This window comes from Scyliorhinus canicula, chromosome 2 (assembly GCF_902713615.1).
Source record: "Scyliorhinus canicula chromosome 2, sScyCan1.1, whole genome shotgun sequence".
Classification (NCBI taxonomy): Eukaryota; Metazoa; Chordata; class Chondrichthyes; order Carcharhiniformes; family Scyliorhinidae; genus Scyliorhinus; species Scyliorhinus canicula.
Genome location: NC_052147.1, coordinates 184780681 through 184795236, shown reverse-complemented (window position 1 = coordinate 184795236; position 14556 = coordinate 184780681). Strand labels below are relative to the sequence as shown.

General features: G+C 44.8%; 1 protein-coding gene across 1 annotated transcript in view; it reads left to right on the top strand.

Moving 5' to 3' along the window:
* The window catches only part of LOC119961822 (collagen alpha-1(II) chain-like), a 223418-nt gene extending 209209 nt beyond the window's left edge, over window positions 1-14209 (top strand). Inside the window, exons 48-50 of the mRNA XM_038789189.1 lie at window positions 6223-6413; window positions 7128-7370; window positions 13088-14209. Of these exons, the coding sequence (XP_038645117.1) occupies window positions 6223-6413; window positions 7128-7370; window positions 13088-13234 (581 nt within the window). The 3' untranslated portion in view covers window positions 13235-14209. The remainder of the gene's footprint in view (window positions 1-6222; window positions 6414-7127; window positions 7371-13087) is intronic.
* The last annotated feature ends 347 nt before the right edge of the window (window positions 14210-14556 follow it).

Genomic DNA, 14556 nt, shown 5'->3' with positions numbered 1-14556 from the left:
GGGCGTGCGATCGGGCAGAGAATAGCTCCCGACGCCGAAATTGCGGTAGGTGCCGGTTTGACGGCGAATCGCAATGCTCCGCCTCCTCGAAAACGGCATCAATGCGATGCACGCCGCACATTGTTGCAACATCATTCTCATATCATTAGTGGGGCCACCCGTGATGCTCCACCTCCGATGGGCCGAGTTCCTGATGGCGCAGTCCACGTGTGCTCTCGCAAATTGGGAACCTGGCGTGGTGGCTGCTGAGAGAGAGAGAGGGCATACAGACAGTGTCCAGCACCGCCATACTTCGCCGACAGCCGTGCCGCTGGCCAGGGGGCTTCTGCCAGGGCTGGGGAATAGTCGTGGATGGCCAGGAGGTGGGCTGTGGGGTGAGCTGGACAGGTATGCAACACCATTATCGCAGCCGGCAAGGCAGCCATGTGGCTGCGCATGCCACTGACAACCCGCTTTAAACCTGTTGCCCTGGAATCTTTAGGTGACCCCCCTCCCAGGGCACCCCCCTGGGTGCCCTCTGGCCACAGCTGGCTCATCAGCTGTATGAGTGCTCCAGCACAACCTGTCCCATCCTTTTGGCCCCGATCAGTGTGTGTGTGGGCAGTGTATTGTTTATGTGCGGCTGCAGCTTGTCAACCCTGTGAGTGTCGATCTGGAACCCAGTGAGTCCCGCACCATTTTACATGGGAACCCATGGTGTTCCACGAGGTACCCGTGCTAGCCCCTCACCGGTGGCAAAATTGGTGCGGGTTTGGTGCCCATTTTTCTGACGTGAAAGTCCACATATTCTCTGTTGGCATCAACACTTCGATACAGAAACGGAGAATCCAGCCGCCTGTAATGCAGCAAAGCCTGAAACATACAAAGGAAATAGAAACAGGAGGAAGCCATTCGGCCCTTCGAGTTTGCTCTGCAATTCATTATGATCATGGCTGATCATCAAGATCAATCCTCTGATCCTGCCTTCCCCCAATATCCCTTGATTCCATTAACCCCAAGAGCTATATCTAATTCCTTCTTGAAAATACACTTGTTTTGGCTTCAATTACTTGCTGTGGTAGTGAATTCCACAGATTCATCACTCTCTGGGTGAAGAGAATTCTCCTCACCTCAGTCCTAAAAGGTTTACCTCTTATCCTCAAACGATGTCCCCACGTTCTGGACTCCCCCACCTTCGGGAACATTGGCAGGGATTCTCCGACCCCCCCCCCCCCCCCCCCCCCCCCCCCCCCCCCCCCACCGGGGTCAGAGAATCGCCGGGGGGGGGCGGCGTGAATCCCGCCCCCGCCGGCCGCCGGAGATTTGGCAGGGGCGGGAATCGCGCCGCGGTGGTCGGCGGGCTCCCCCCGGCGATTCTCCGGCCCGCGATGGGCCGAAGTCCCGCCCATTCTATGCAGGTCCCGCCGGCGTAAATTGGAGTTGGTCCCTTACTGACGGGACCTGGCGGCGCGGGCGGGCTCTGGGGTCCTCGTCGGTGCGCGGGGCGATCTGGCCCCAGGGGGTGCCCCCACGCTGGCCTGGCCCGCGATCGGGGCCCACCAATCCGTGGGCAGGCCTGTGCTGTGGGGGCACTCTATTCCTACGTGTCGGCCGTGTTAGCCTCCGCGATGGCCGACGTGAAGGTGAACCCCCCCCCCTGTGCATGCGCGGGGATGACGTCAGCAGCCGCTGATGCTCCCGCGCATGCGTGGACCCGTGCCAGCCGGGCGGAGTCCCTTCAGCACCGGCTAGTGCGGCGCCAAAGGCCTTCCACGTTGGCCGGCGGGCCGCAAACCACTTTGGCGCCGGCCTAGCACCTTTGGGGTGGCCCGACGCCGGAGTGCTTCCCGCCACTCCACTGCGCCATTTGTGCCCGCCCCGCCAATTCCAGAAGAATCCCGCCCATTCTTTCTGAATCTAACCTGTCTAATCCTGTTAGAATTTTATAAGTTTCTATGAGATCCCCTCTCACTCTTCTAAACTCTAATTAATATATTCCTAACCGATATAGTCTCGCCTCATATGACAGTTCCACAATCCCAGGAATCAGCCTGGTAAACCTTCGCTGCGCTCCCTTCGCATCAAGAACATCCTTCCTGAGATACGGACACCAAAACTGCACAAATTTCTCCAGGTGTGACCTCACCGATGACCTATGCAATTGCTGTAAAACATCCCTATTCCTTTACATTATGAAGGCCAACAAAGCATTTGCCTTCATTACAGCCTGGTGTCCTCTCACTGAGTATCGACCTCTCTCATTTTGCACCCATCCAAATAATAATCTGTCTTCCTATTTTTGCCACCGAAGCGGATAACCTCACATTTCTCCACCTTGTACAACAACAACCTTGCATGTGCCCACTCACTCAGCCTGTCCAAATCCTACTGAAGCATCTCTGCATCCTCCTCATAGCTGCAAATTTAGAGATAATGCATGAAGTTCCCTTGTCCAAATCATTAATATGTAATCGGAACAGTCGGGGTCCTAACACAGATCCCTGCGGTACTCCACTGGTAAATGCCTGCCAGAAAATGACCCATTTATTCCAACTTTTTGCTTTCTGTCTGCTAACCAGGTTTCTATTCATCTCGAGACACGAAACACAATCCCATGCGCTTGAACTTTACATAGTAATCTGCAATGTGAAATCTTGTCGAAATCTTATGAAAATCTAAAGAAACCACATCCACCAGTTCTCCCTGGTCAACTCTATTAGTTACACCTTCAGTGAATTATGAGTAGATTTGTCAAGCATGATTTCCCTTTCATAAATCCATGCTGACTTTGTTTGATTCTACCACTGCTTTCCAAGTGCTGTGCTATGAGATTGTACAGTGGCATCGTGGTATTGTCACTGGACTAGTAATCTTGAATCCCAAAGTACTTTGGGGTCTCAGATTCAAATCCCACCACTGCAGATGGTGAAATTTGAATTCAATAAAAATCTAGAATTAAAAGATGACCATGAAACCATTGTCAATTCACCAATGTCCTTTAGGGAAGGAAATCTGGCGTCCTTACCTGGTCTGGCCTACATGTGACTCCAGACCCACAACAATGTGGTTGACTATTAATTGCCCCTCAAGGGCAATTAGGGATGGGCAATAAACCTGCGACGGCCACGTAAAAAAACAAATTCTACTCTGACTAGCAAATGGCACTGGTTTCTATCCTGAGATGACTACCTTTAAGTTACGACTTCTCAACTTTCTTCCTAACTCCCAATATTCTGCTTTTAGGACCTCATCCCTTTTTGTTACCTATGTCGTTGTGTACCATGACCACTGGCTCCAGAATGTAACCGTTCTGAGACACCCTTGACCCTAGCACCAAGGAGACAACTTACCATCCAGGTGTCTCGTTTACAGTCACTGAAACGCCTATCTGTTCCCCTTTCAATCGAATCACCTTTAACTATTGCATTCCCGCATTTCTCCTCTCTGCAGCAGAACAAACCATGGTGCAATAAATGTGCAACAAAGTAATGCACTTTGGGGTGGAAAACAAATAATAAGAATGCACACAATGGCAAGTTGCTCACGGAAGTGGACATGCAGAGAGACAGAGGGCATTAAATTGGATAGCCCTGAAATCAGATGTAGGGAGCTTGATAGATAATTGCCTCATGTCCATTCAAACCGATGGAGGCAGTGTTAAATATGCTACTGAGTGGTTGCATGCCTCAGCAGGGGACACAAGTTGTTGTGATGATACCACCAATTAAAGGTATCCTGCATTACTCAAATCCAAACTGCACCTCTTGAAGGCAAGGTCCAGAGGCCTACAGGTAATGTTGCAATTTCCCTCTGTCATTGGTTAGTTTGAAAATCAATGGTTTGGGCCATCATTTCACACTTGGAAGCATCCTTCAAGCAGAACTTTGGATGTTCTACTTCCCTGACACCAGCTACCTCATCATAGAGAGTATCTTTGGAAATACATCCATCCTCCATCCTGTGAACTTGCCCGAGCCATGGGAAGTTGCCCTGCTTGATAAGTTCGATAGTACTTGGGAGGTTTGCCTTTGAGAAGACTGCTGCCTTTGTGACTTTTGCCTTCAATGAGATGCCGAGAATGCTCCACTAGACATCAAAGATGGAAATTGTTGAGCTTTCTTTCTTGCATTCTGTAAGTCATATGTCTATGTTTCAAAGCCATAAAACAATATGCAGGTCAACGCAGGTTTCATAAACCCGCATAAGGAGTCAGCTTGATGTTTCATAAGTCTGCCTAAGATGGTCGTTTCTTTCCCAACATGTGTATGAGTTCTGCATTAAAATCAGATTGTCTATCACTTAGACCCAAGGTATCAGAATTTGTGTTCATGAGCATGATTGAGGGTGGAGATATGACACCCTGTCCCATAACAATAGTTTTCTTCATGCTTCATGTCAGATGATCTGGTTACAGACATGGGAGAGACATTTTAGCTGAGTTTTGATGTAAGTGACCAGTGCAGCTTCATCAGAGTAGAGCAGTTCTCAAATCAAGGTGTGCTGTGTTTTTGTCTTTGTGGTCAGTCTGGACAGATTGTAGAGCTCATGCCTGAGCTTGCATGCAGGTAAACTCCTTCCGCATCTGCAGGGAAGGGACAGGAACATGGAGAAGAAAATAATAAACAAAACGGGGGCTAGGACACAGCCCTTTTTCACTCCATTCTTCACCCTGAAACTATTGGAGCAGGAGCTGTCAAACTGTGTAGTATAAGGTCATGGAAGGAGCGATGAAATGAAGGAGCTTTGTTGGACAGCCAATTTTCTCCAAACCTTTGTAGAGTCCTGCACTTCTGATGCTCTTGAATGCTTTCTTGAGGTCTACAAAAGCAAGATAGAGAGGTAATGTCTGTTCCCTACACTTCTTTGGAGGCAGCATATGGAGAAGATCAATGTCCACATTATATCTGTCAGCGCGGAAATCAAAGTGTGCTCCCAGGTACACTCAGTCTGTGAGTAGATGGAATCCTCTAAGCATCATCCTAATAATATTAAGGTGTGAAATATCCCGGTGGCAATCTCTGCCACCGTTATGTGTAACTCAACGATTGTTGTGTTACACATGACTTGTGGAAGAGAGCCTTCCCTCCAACAAAAGAGCAGGCCATGAAGGTGGGCAGTCAATGAAGTCCATCTGGAGACCAGGAGATCAAAAAGCAGAAAGCCATGGATTCTGGAAATACCAAATGGCAGAAAATGCTAGAAATGCTCAGCAAGTCAGGCAGCACCTGTGGCAAGAGAGATGTAGAGTTAACATTTCAATTGGTGAACCTTTATCAGAATGGAGAAAAGCTAGAGATGTAATAGATTTTGAGCAAGGGATAGGTGGGCAAGGACAAAAGGAAGGTCTGAGATAGAATGGAAGGTAGGGGAGAGTGATTGACAGAAGAATGAGGCTTAACAGGGCCAAATGGAATGGTAATGGGGCAAAAGAAGAAACAAAGAAACAAAATAGGGGGACAGTGATCTGAAGTTGTTGAATTCAGTGTTGAGTCCGGGAGGCTGTAATGTCTCTAACTGAAAGATGAGTTGCTGTTCCTCTAGTTTATGTTGAGCTTCACTGGAACAGAGCAGTAGGTCGAGGACAGAGATGTCAGTGTGCGAGAAAGGTAGAGTATTAAAATGACAGGCCATCAGGAAGCTTGGGGTCATGTTTGCGGACTGAACAGAGATGTTCTGCAAGGGGGGCTCACCTAGTCTATGTTTGGTTACCCCAATGTAGACGACCACATTGTAAGCAGTGGATGCAATATACCAAATTGAAAGAAGTACACTTAAATTGCTGCTTCACTTGGAAGGAGTGTTGTGGGCCTCACGGTGAGGAAAGAGAAGAGCAAAGGGTAAGTGTACACTCCTATGTTTTCATGGAGAGGTTCATAGAAAGAGGACTGGATATTGGGGATGAGTGACGAGTAGATCAGGATATCAGGGAGGGAGTGTTCCCCCTGGAATGCCGAAACACATTTTCCCCTCCCCTTTCAGCATTTTTGATCCAGGCTTCCATAAAAATGTAGGCTTGTTGTAAATTATGCTGGCCACACAAATACCTGGGTCTCCTGCTGAGCGAGTAGCCAGTCAACAGCACATTTTGCACTAGGCCAAAACCAGATTTATTATGGCGAGCAGGCTGTGTAAAGACACCATGGAGGAGAGTGACAATTTTCTTTCCTCCATTACAATCAAAGTATTATAAACCTGCCCTGGAAAGTCACTGTAAAGAATTTTGCTTTGATGTCACTATTATAGGACAATACTGGATTGATCCTAATCAAGGCTGCAAGTTGGATGCCATCAAAGTACATTGCAACATGGAGACTGGAGAGACCTGTGTGTCCTCCAATCCCAGCATCATTCCACGGAAGAACTGGTGGACAAGCAAAAACATTGGCAGAAAGAAGCATGTGTGGTTTGGCGAGTCCATGGATGGTGGTTTTTATGTAAGTGAAAGCTATAAAGTTATGAAACATGGCACAATACAATACAAAAAGCAATTAATAATAGAAGAAAAACGATTAAAATGAATTAAAATATGTTTAACTGTCCACCACAGGACAGCTTTTCCAATGTTAACTGAATTTGAATTCACTAATCTTGATTTCAGAATCTGATGCTCAAGCCACGTGATTTCAGAAGCAAAGGTTTAAAATACATAATCATCACTTTTACATTAGTACTGATCAAAGTGCCAAGGCTTTGGACTGTCGGATACTTTTCCTTTGAGTGTTCTTCTTTTAAAACATTTCAAATCAGAATTAATGCTTAATCCCTGTATCCTACGGAGAGGTCACCATGGAATTGAGTGGGAACTAGTGAAATTGGTCTTTTCCAGGACCACAAAATAGACTCACGCTGATTCAGCGGACTATTTAAAAAATATCCACAAAGAAAATCAGGCACTAGCTCGCTGCAGATTAATACCATTTCTAGAGTATCTAGAAATGTCATTGTTCTATAAAACCTTTTGCAATTTGAGCGGTTCAAGATAAACGTTTATTGCCAACTTCTTAATGGCACTCGGAACGAGCAATAATACACGTCTTGCCAGTGATGTGCAAATCATGAGAATGAATAAATGATTTTAAAAACTCTTGAAAATAATTAAATAAATACATTAAAAATTTCTATTTCCTAAAACATTTCTATTTCTTCAGTTTAGCTATGGTGATGACGGGATAGCGGAAGATACTGTTGAAATTCAAGTAGGATTCCTGCGACTGCTTTACACTCGAGCATCTCAGAATGTCACCTACCACTGTAAGAACAGTATTGCCTACCTGGATGCTGAGGCCGGAAATGTGAAGAAAGCCTTGAGGCTGATGAGTTGGGTTGATGCAGAGCTCAAAGCTGAAGGAAACAGCAAATTTATATACAATGTCCTTGAAGATGGTTGTACTGTAAGTAGCAAAAAAAATTAAGATCATAAGAAATAGCAGTATGAGCAGGCCTTTAGGTCCATCGAACCTGCTTTACCATTCATTAAGATCATAGCTGCCACGATTGTCGCCTTAACTCTAGTTGTGTACCTTTCACCAACACGCCCCACCCCCAGCCTCGCCAAAACTCTTGACTGCCTTGAAATCAGCTATCTGTCTAACTCGGTTCTGAATATATTCCCAGCCTCCACTGCTTTCTATAGAAGAGAATTCCAAAGATTACCAAATTTCTGAGAGAAGAAATTCCTCCTCATCTTTGTCTTGAATGAGATGACCCCTTATATTAAATTGTGCCTCCTTTTTCTAGATTTCCCCCATCAGGGGAAACATCCTCTCAGTGTCCACCTTGTTAAGCCCACTTCTAACCTTACTTGTTCAATAAAATTATATTACAATCTTCTGGACTCCAATAAGAAAAGAAAGATACAGAGAGAGTCTCTGCCTTTTTTCTTGCCCAATATTAGTTCCACAGTTTTAACCTTCAATGGACCAATACTCTTTTCTTTTTTATATGCTTGTAGAAAATTTTCTTGTCCATCTTTATATTTCTTGCTAGTTTTCTCACATCCTCCAATTTATCCCTCTTAATTTTTTTAAGTCATCCTGGTTTCTAAAATATTCTGGCTTACCAACATTTTTGCAGCATTGTACACCTTTTCTCTCAGTTTAATACCATCCTTAACTTCCTCAGTTAGCCACAGATGATGCATCATTCTCATACTTTGGTCAACGGATTATACCTTTGTGAGAGTTATAAAATAGTTCCTTAAATGGCTTCTACTGTTTCTCTACCTTTAACATAATGTCCCATTCCACTTGTGCCAATTTTCTCTTCATATCCTTATTGCCTTTATTTAAGTTTAATATTCTAGTTTCACACCCACATTTCTCACCCTCAAACTGAATATGAAGTTTTATGATGCTGTGATCAGTCTTACCAAGAGGATCCTTTACTATGAGGTCACTAATTAATCATGTCTCATTACCGTTTTCAGTTGAAGAGAGGTGGAATGGCTTCTTTGTTTCCCTACCCATTATTTGACTGGAAAAAGTTGTTTTTTTACAAAGGATAAGCATTCTAATTCAGGGAATTTTTAATTGTTTACCTGCTGTGACTATAAAAGACACAGGCAGGTTCCTTTTGAGTTTTGAAAAAGATATGAGAATAGTATTTATTGAACTTAACCCAGTCTAGGAAAATGACAAACTATTCCAACTTTCATGCACATACATTTGAAGTTCAGCCACAAATAGATTGCAGAGAGGAAGGACAAGTTAAATGAAGTTAAATATGCCTCCTGAAGGTTGATGGCATTGCTTTTTTGAGGTTGAACTCGGTTGTCCTTCTAGATTCAGCATGAGGGATTCTAAAGATGTTGACAGAAGATTTACCTTTTCTTTTGGAGACAGAAAAGTTGAATTCTTTAAAATGGCATCTGCCTGCAGCACATGGATAGGCAAAATCAACAGAGTTCAAAACTTGCAACTTGTATGGAGAGAGACAGAGGCAAACCCACTCAGGATCTTGCTTCTTCAGCATCTCATTTGCTTGTGCTAGCCTGCAGAGAGAATGGATAGTTAAACACACAAAGCGTTAGGTGGCTTGTTAATGAGCCTCTCTCTGCACCTATCCTGTGGCCCAAGTGGATTTCTGTTGCCTAGTTTATGTAGCATAGAGGTTCGCACAATTGCTTCACAGCTCCAGGGTCCCAGGTTCGATTCCCGACTTGGGTCACTGTGCGGAGTTTGCATGTTCTCCCCGTGTGCGCGGGGTTTCCTCCGGGTGCTCTGGTTTCCTCCCACAGTCAAAAGATGTGTAGGTTAGGTGGATTGACCATGCTAAATTGCCCTTAGTGTTGGGTGGGGTTACTGGGTTATGGGGATAGGGTGGAAGTGTGGGCTTGGCAGGGTGCTCTTTCCAAGAGCCGGTGCAGACTCGATGGGCCGAATGGCCTCCTTCTGCACTGTAAATTCTATGAAATCTATGTCATTAGATTATGTATGGGCACATGCCTTTCATTGCCAGAGTCCCATTGTCCAAGTGGTTATGTCTAGTAATTTGCCACCACCATGTTGAGTATCCAATTGATTGTCCAGATATTTGCTTATGAGTTAGGAGATAGCCCCCATTCACATTCCTTTAATGCAATTGTTCTTGATGGGGCTTTGCAGAATCATTGCCTACCTTTATAAACAGAGCTACCCACCTCCTTTACTTTCCTTTCTGTATTTCCAAAATGTAAAATAATTTTGAATTATCATATCGTATCTAGGATCACCTTACAACTATGGCTGGAATTGTACATTCCTTCCCAGGGTGTTGAGGGAGGGAGAACGTAAAATATCAGTGACAGGATTCACTCCAGGATCCTTCACTCCAGGATCCTGCCAGCCCTGACCCGGTTGCACCTATGCCCCTGTTATGGGCCTTAATGGCCACATAAGGGCCTTTTCCTACCCAGCTACAATTTCTAGGCTGGCTGACACCCACTGATTGAGGGTGAGAAACATTGGTGTGGGGGTGCTGCAATCGGAGGGGGTGGGCACTCTAATCAGAAGGACCTTTTACACTGGGGGCACCCTCCCTTCCGAGACTGGAGAGCTCCGACTCACTCTTCCTCTCCCCAGCCTAACCCCCGACAACAAAATCGCCCACCTAGTGACCTATCAGGAAATTAACCCCTCCCCCCCCTCCCCACCGGTTTCCCTCCTTCCCTCCCCAAGATCACTGATGTTTTCCAGAACTGCAGTCCTGAACTTAGTCTCAAGCACAGCGCTGCAGTACATCTTCCAGATATCAGCTATGGCCCGGAGTTGAATGGCTCTGTCCACTATCGTGATGTGGTCAATTAGCTCATCTACAGTCTCTGCTCTAGTCCACACAACCTCTAACCTGTTGGACAAGTACAAGGGCTAAGGCTCCTCCAATGCTACCTTCTGGATCCCCATTCCCGCCTCACCTGCAGTTATGCCTGGATGAGTTGGAGAGTTCTCAGCCAATCTTATTGGCACCACAGCTCCCCAAGGCGGGACTTCCATCCTAGTGTGGATGGAAATCCCACCTGCTGCTAATTAACACTCAACTGAGTGTAAAGTGGCAATGCGCTTGTCGGAGTCAGTGGGGATGCGTTACCCGATGACTCATGGAACATAGAACATGCAGTGCAGAAGGAGGCCATTCGGCCCATCAATTCTGCACCGATCCGCTGGATAACTGATGCCGTGCGCTCACCATCCTGAAAATTCAGGTTCATTTATCAATAATGAATATCATAAACTCATTTATTTCTGTTTGTGCTAGCAAATCATTTTTTTGTCATGATTGCTGCATGCATTCAGATAATTCTATTTTAATTCTTTTGTTGCAGTTTTCCCAATCTGATTTTATTTGCTGGTGTTTCTGTGTTCTGTTCCTTCCAATCACTCTGTGGTTATTGTTACCCAGGTCACTATCCTGCCTTGCCCTCTCTCTTCAACTTTCCAAATCTCCCCTCGCATATATCACCACCATCCCCATCTCCCCACCATTGCCACTGACATTTCTTTTTTATCAACCCCAGAATGTGATTCATCAGGACTCTCTGTTCCCAGCATGATTCAGCTGAAGGCTGTCTGAATTGTACAGCTTCTTCTATCCCGAGTACGGGTGCCAGTGTCCCATGATTCAAAACCTTCCTTCCACATCAATCTCTGAGCCACACATTAAGATCTCTGACCTTATTTTCCATACGTCATTTTGTTCGTGACTAAGGTAGAAATCCTGAGATTATTATTTTTGTGGGTTTACTTTGTAACTTAGTCCTCAGCTACGCACACTCCCTCAGCAGAAACTCATTCCTAGCCCTACCTATGTCATTTTAGCACCCTTGGAACTCGACAACTGATCCTTCCCTACCCATCCAAGTTCCCCTCCAGCTCGGAGGAAATGTCCTTAACCCTGACACCAGGCAGGATCTATACCTATCCCCCTAACTATACTGTCCTCTTCTACAACTACATTCTGAATACTCCCTGGAGTTGAATGGCTCCCTAACCATGGTGATGTGGTCAGTTAGCTCATCCTCTCTACAGTCCCTGCTCTTTTCCACACAAGCTGCAAGAACCTCAAACTTGTTGGACAAGTGGGGAAAGGGTGGAGGCTTAGGTAGGGTGTTCTTTCCAAGGGCTGTGCAGACTCAATAGGCCGAATGGCCTCCTTCTACACTGTAAATTCTATAGGTGCAAGGGTTGAGGCTCCTCCATTGCTAACTTCTGGATCCCCATTCCTGCTTCACCTGAAGTTACGCCCTCCTGTCTCTGACCACAGATGAATCTGAAGTACCTAGCCTAAGATATGTGATTGCCTCCTAGAATGAAATGTCCTGGAAACTTTCCCCTTCCCTGATTCGTCAAGGCATCAGAAACTCAGCAACTCTGAGCCAAAGTTCCTTCAGCTGCAGTTATTTGCTGCAGAAGTAGTTGCTGTGGATCACACAGGTATCTGCCGGTACCCATATGCTATGTATGCAACACATCACCTGCCCTTGCCACCTTTATGTTGTTTTATTTAACTAAGTTCAGAAATTGAGCATAGAACAACAGTAGAGGAGCAGGCCATTCGGACCATCGAGTCTGCACCGACCCACTTAAGCCTCATTTCCACCCTATCCCCGGAACCCAGTAACCCCTCCTAACCTTTTTGGTCACTAAAGGCAATTTATCGTGGCCCATCCACCTAACCTGCACGTCTTTGGACTGTGGGAGGAAACCAGAGCACCTGGGGGAAACCCATGCAGACACGGGGAGAACGTGCAGACTCCGCACAGACAGTGACCCAGTGGGGAATCGAACCTTGGACCCTGGCGCTGTGAAGCCACAGTGCTATTCACTTGTGCTGCCCATATTGCTCAACAATTTTCATACCAATGTTATGGAATTTAACTAGTGATACTATAAATATAACACAGTACTTGGATCTCCCTAGCCTCATTTTAAACTATTGTCCCAAGTTAGAGACAAAAAAAAAAACCTTAAAACTAAACAATCATCTACCTGCTCACTTAATTTATGCCTCCATGCTTCTGCTCTCTAATCGCACTTTCTCCAGCTACCTTTCTTGGACCACTTTGCAAAAAACCTGAGCAGTACTTCCTCCCTCACTGCACGGAATTCCCTCACTTTTTAAAAATAAATTTAGAGTACCCAATTATTTTTTTTCCATTTAAGGGGCAATTTAGCATGGCCCATCCACCTAATCTTTGGGTTGTGGGGGTGAAACCCTCGCAGACATGGGGAGAATGTGCAATGAATTCCCTCACTTCCCAAATACACAAATGCGGTTGATCTCACTGCACTCAAAGCTGGTTTAGCTCACTGGGCTAAATCGCTGGCTTTTAAAGCAGACCAAGCAGGCGTACCAGCCTCCCCAGACAGGCGCCGGAATGTGGCGACTAGGGGCTTTTCACAGTAACTTCATTTGAAGCCTACTCGTGACAATAAGCGATTTTCATTTTCATTCATTTCATTTTGCAACTTACGCACTCAAAATTGCCATCACAGCTATTATTTTCTAACTATAGGTTTTGAACCCATTTTAATTTAGAAATTTGATATTCAGTTCTAATGAATATGTTCCATGTCGACTGCATTTTGTTAATACAATGAAAGTAAAACCGAATGTTATCCCTATTTGCTTTTAGAAGCACACAGGAAACTGGGGCAAGACAATATTTGAATATAGAACACGGAAGACTCTTCGGCTGCCCATTGTGGACATTGCACCAATGGATATTGGTGCTGAGGACCAGGAATTTGGTGTTGACATTGGACCTGTCTGCTTCTTGTAAAGTCCAAGAATATTTGAACACCCTCCGATCTAGTATTTAAACAAAATGGTCATGGGCTAATTCATCTCTACACTGCACTTATCCACATGCTTCTATTTTGGATCTCCCAGGAGGAAATAATGTCCAAATCACATTTCATCATTTTGATAGAAATTGTAGAAAATATCAAGATGGAAGATGTATAACAAGAGGACTTTGCCACATAAGCGTACAGATAACTGCTTCTCCATAGTGCCTAACACTGGGGTGAAATCAAGAAATATAATTTTATAAAGTGCTGAACATTCCCAACATCAAATTTGACCTATTTCTCTCACTAAGATGAAAATCAATATATGTCCAGTTTCATCTACCTCATCATGGGCAGAAGCTGGGAGAGGTTTAATACTGCCAAGAAAATATTGCACTCGCCATTGAAATTTTCGAACTCTATTTGAAAACACAGCCTTCCAGAAGCAGTCAATATGAGGATCATTCAAGGACAGGTCCTTTGGAATGAACATGTATCAAATTATTATTGATGCTGGTGACAAAAGTGAAATAAGTGTAGCAAATACCCTGCATTCACTGTATGTTCAACCGATTATTCATTGGTGCTTGTATTCTTGAATCTAGTTTTGTATTTAACTTGGTGCTATTTTAAGAAGGCAATCTTCTACAACTTAGCAGAAATACTTTGTGGTTTGTATCTATTGCAGCAATGGTATTCACTGGCCTTTCAAAGATGCGTTTCTTCTTTATACATATAAATTTGCTTGGTCAATGCTAAATTATCACCACTTTATCAGCTTGATGCTTTCTGCTCGCCACTCATATTTCTAAATTGAGCACATGGATCAAGGATACCAAAGGGTTCATGAACCTTTAGTTATATAACAGTCAGTTTGTCGCTCTCCAAGATCAGGTTATTTTCTGTAACGAAATTTGAATGCTTATTTGTCATAAAACAAACAAATAAAATGTACTGAAAAATTACTTGTTTTGATTTTATCATTTTAAACTGGGTCGCACTAGGTTGGTGTGAGAACAATATGCTGTCAGCAGGGCCATGCTGGATCTCCAGGTAAGGAATTAAGTTGTCTAACAGAACATAAAAATATTTGTACTGAGCAGTGAAAAGTAGGTTCAATGTAAATGTCACCATGGTTCCAGAGAACCAAAGTCTGCTCTCCTTTAGAGAGCTGACTGCTGGTGATTTAACCTGAGGGTGATGACACCTGAAGTGTGAGGCAAGGTTAGTGCCCTTCATGAATAACCTCAGTCGGTACAGGAGTATGAACCAAGCTGTTGGCATCGCTCCGCAGCACGAACAAGCCATCCAG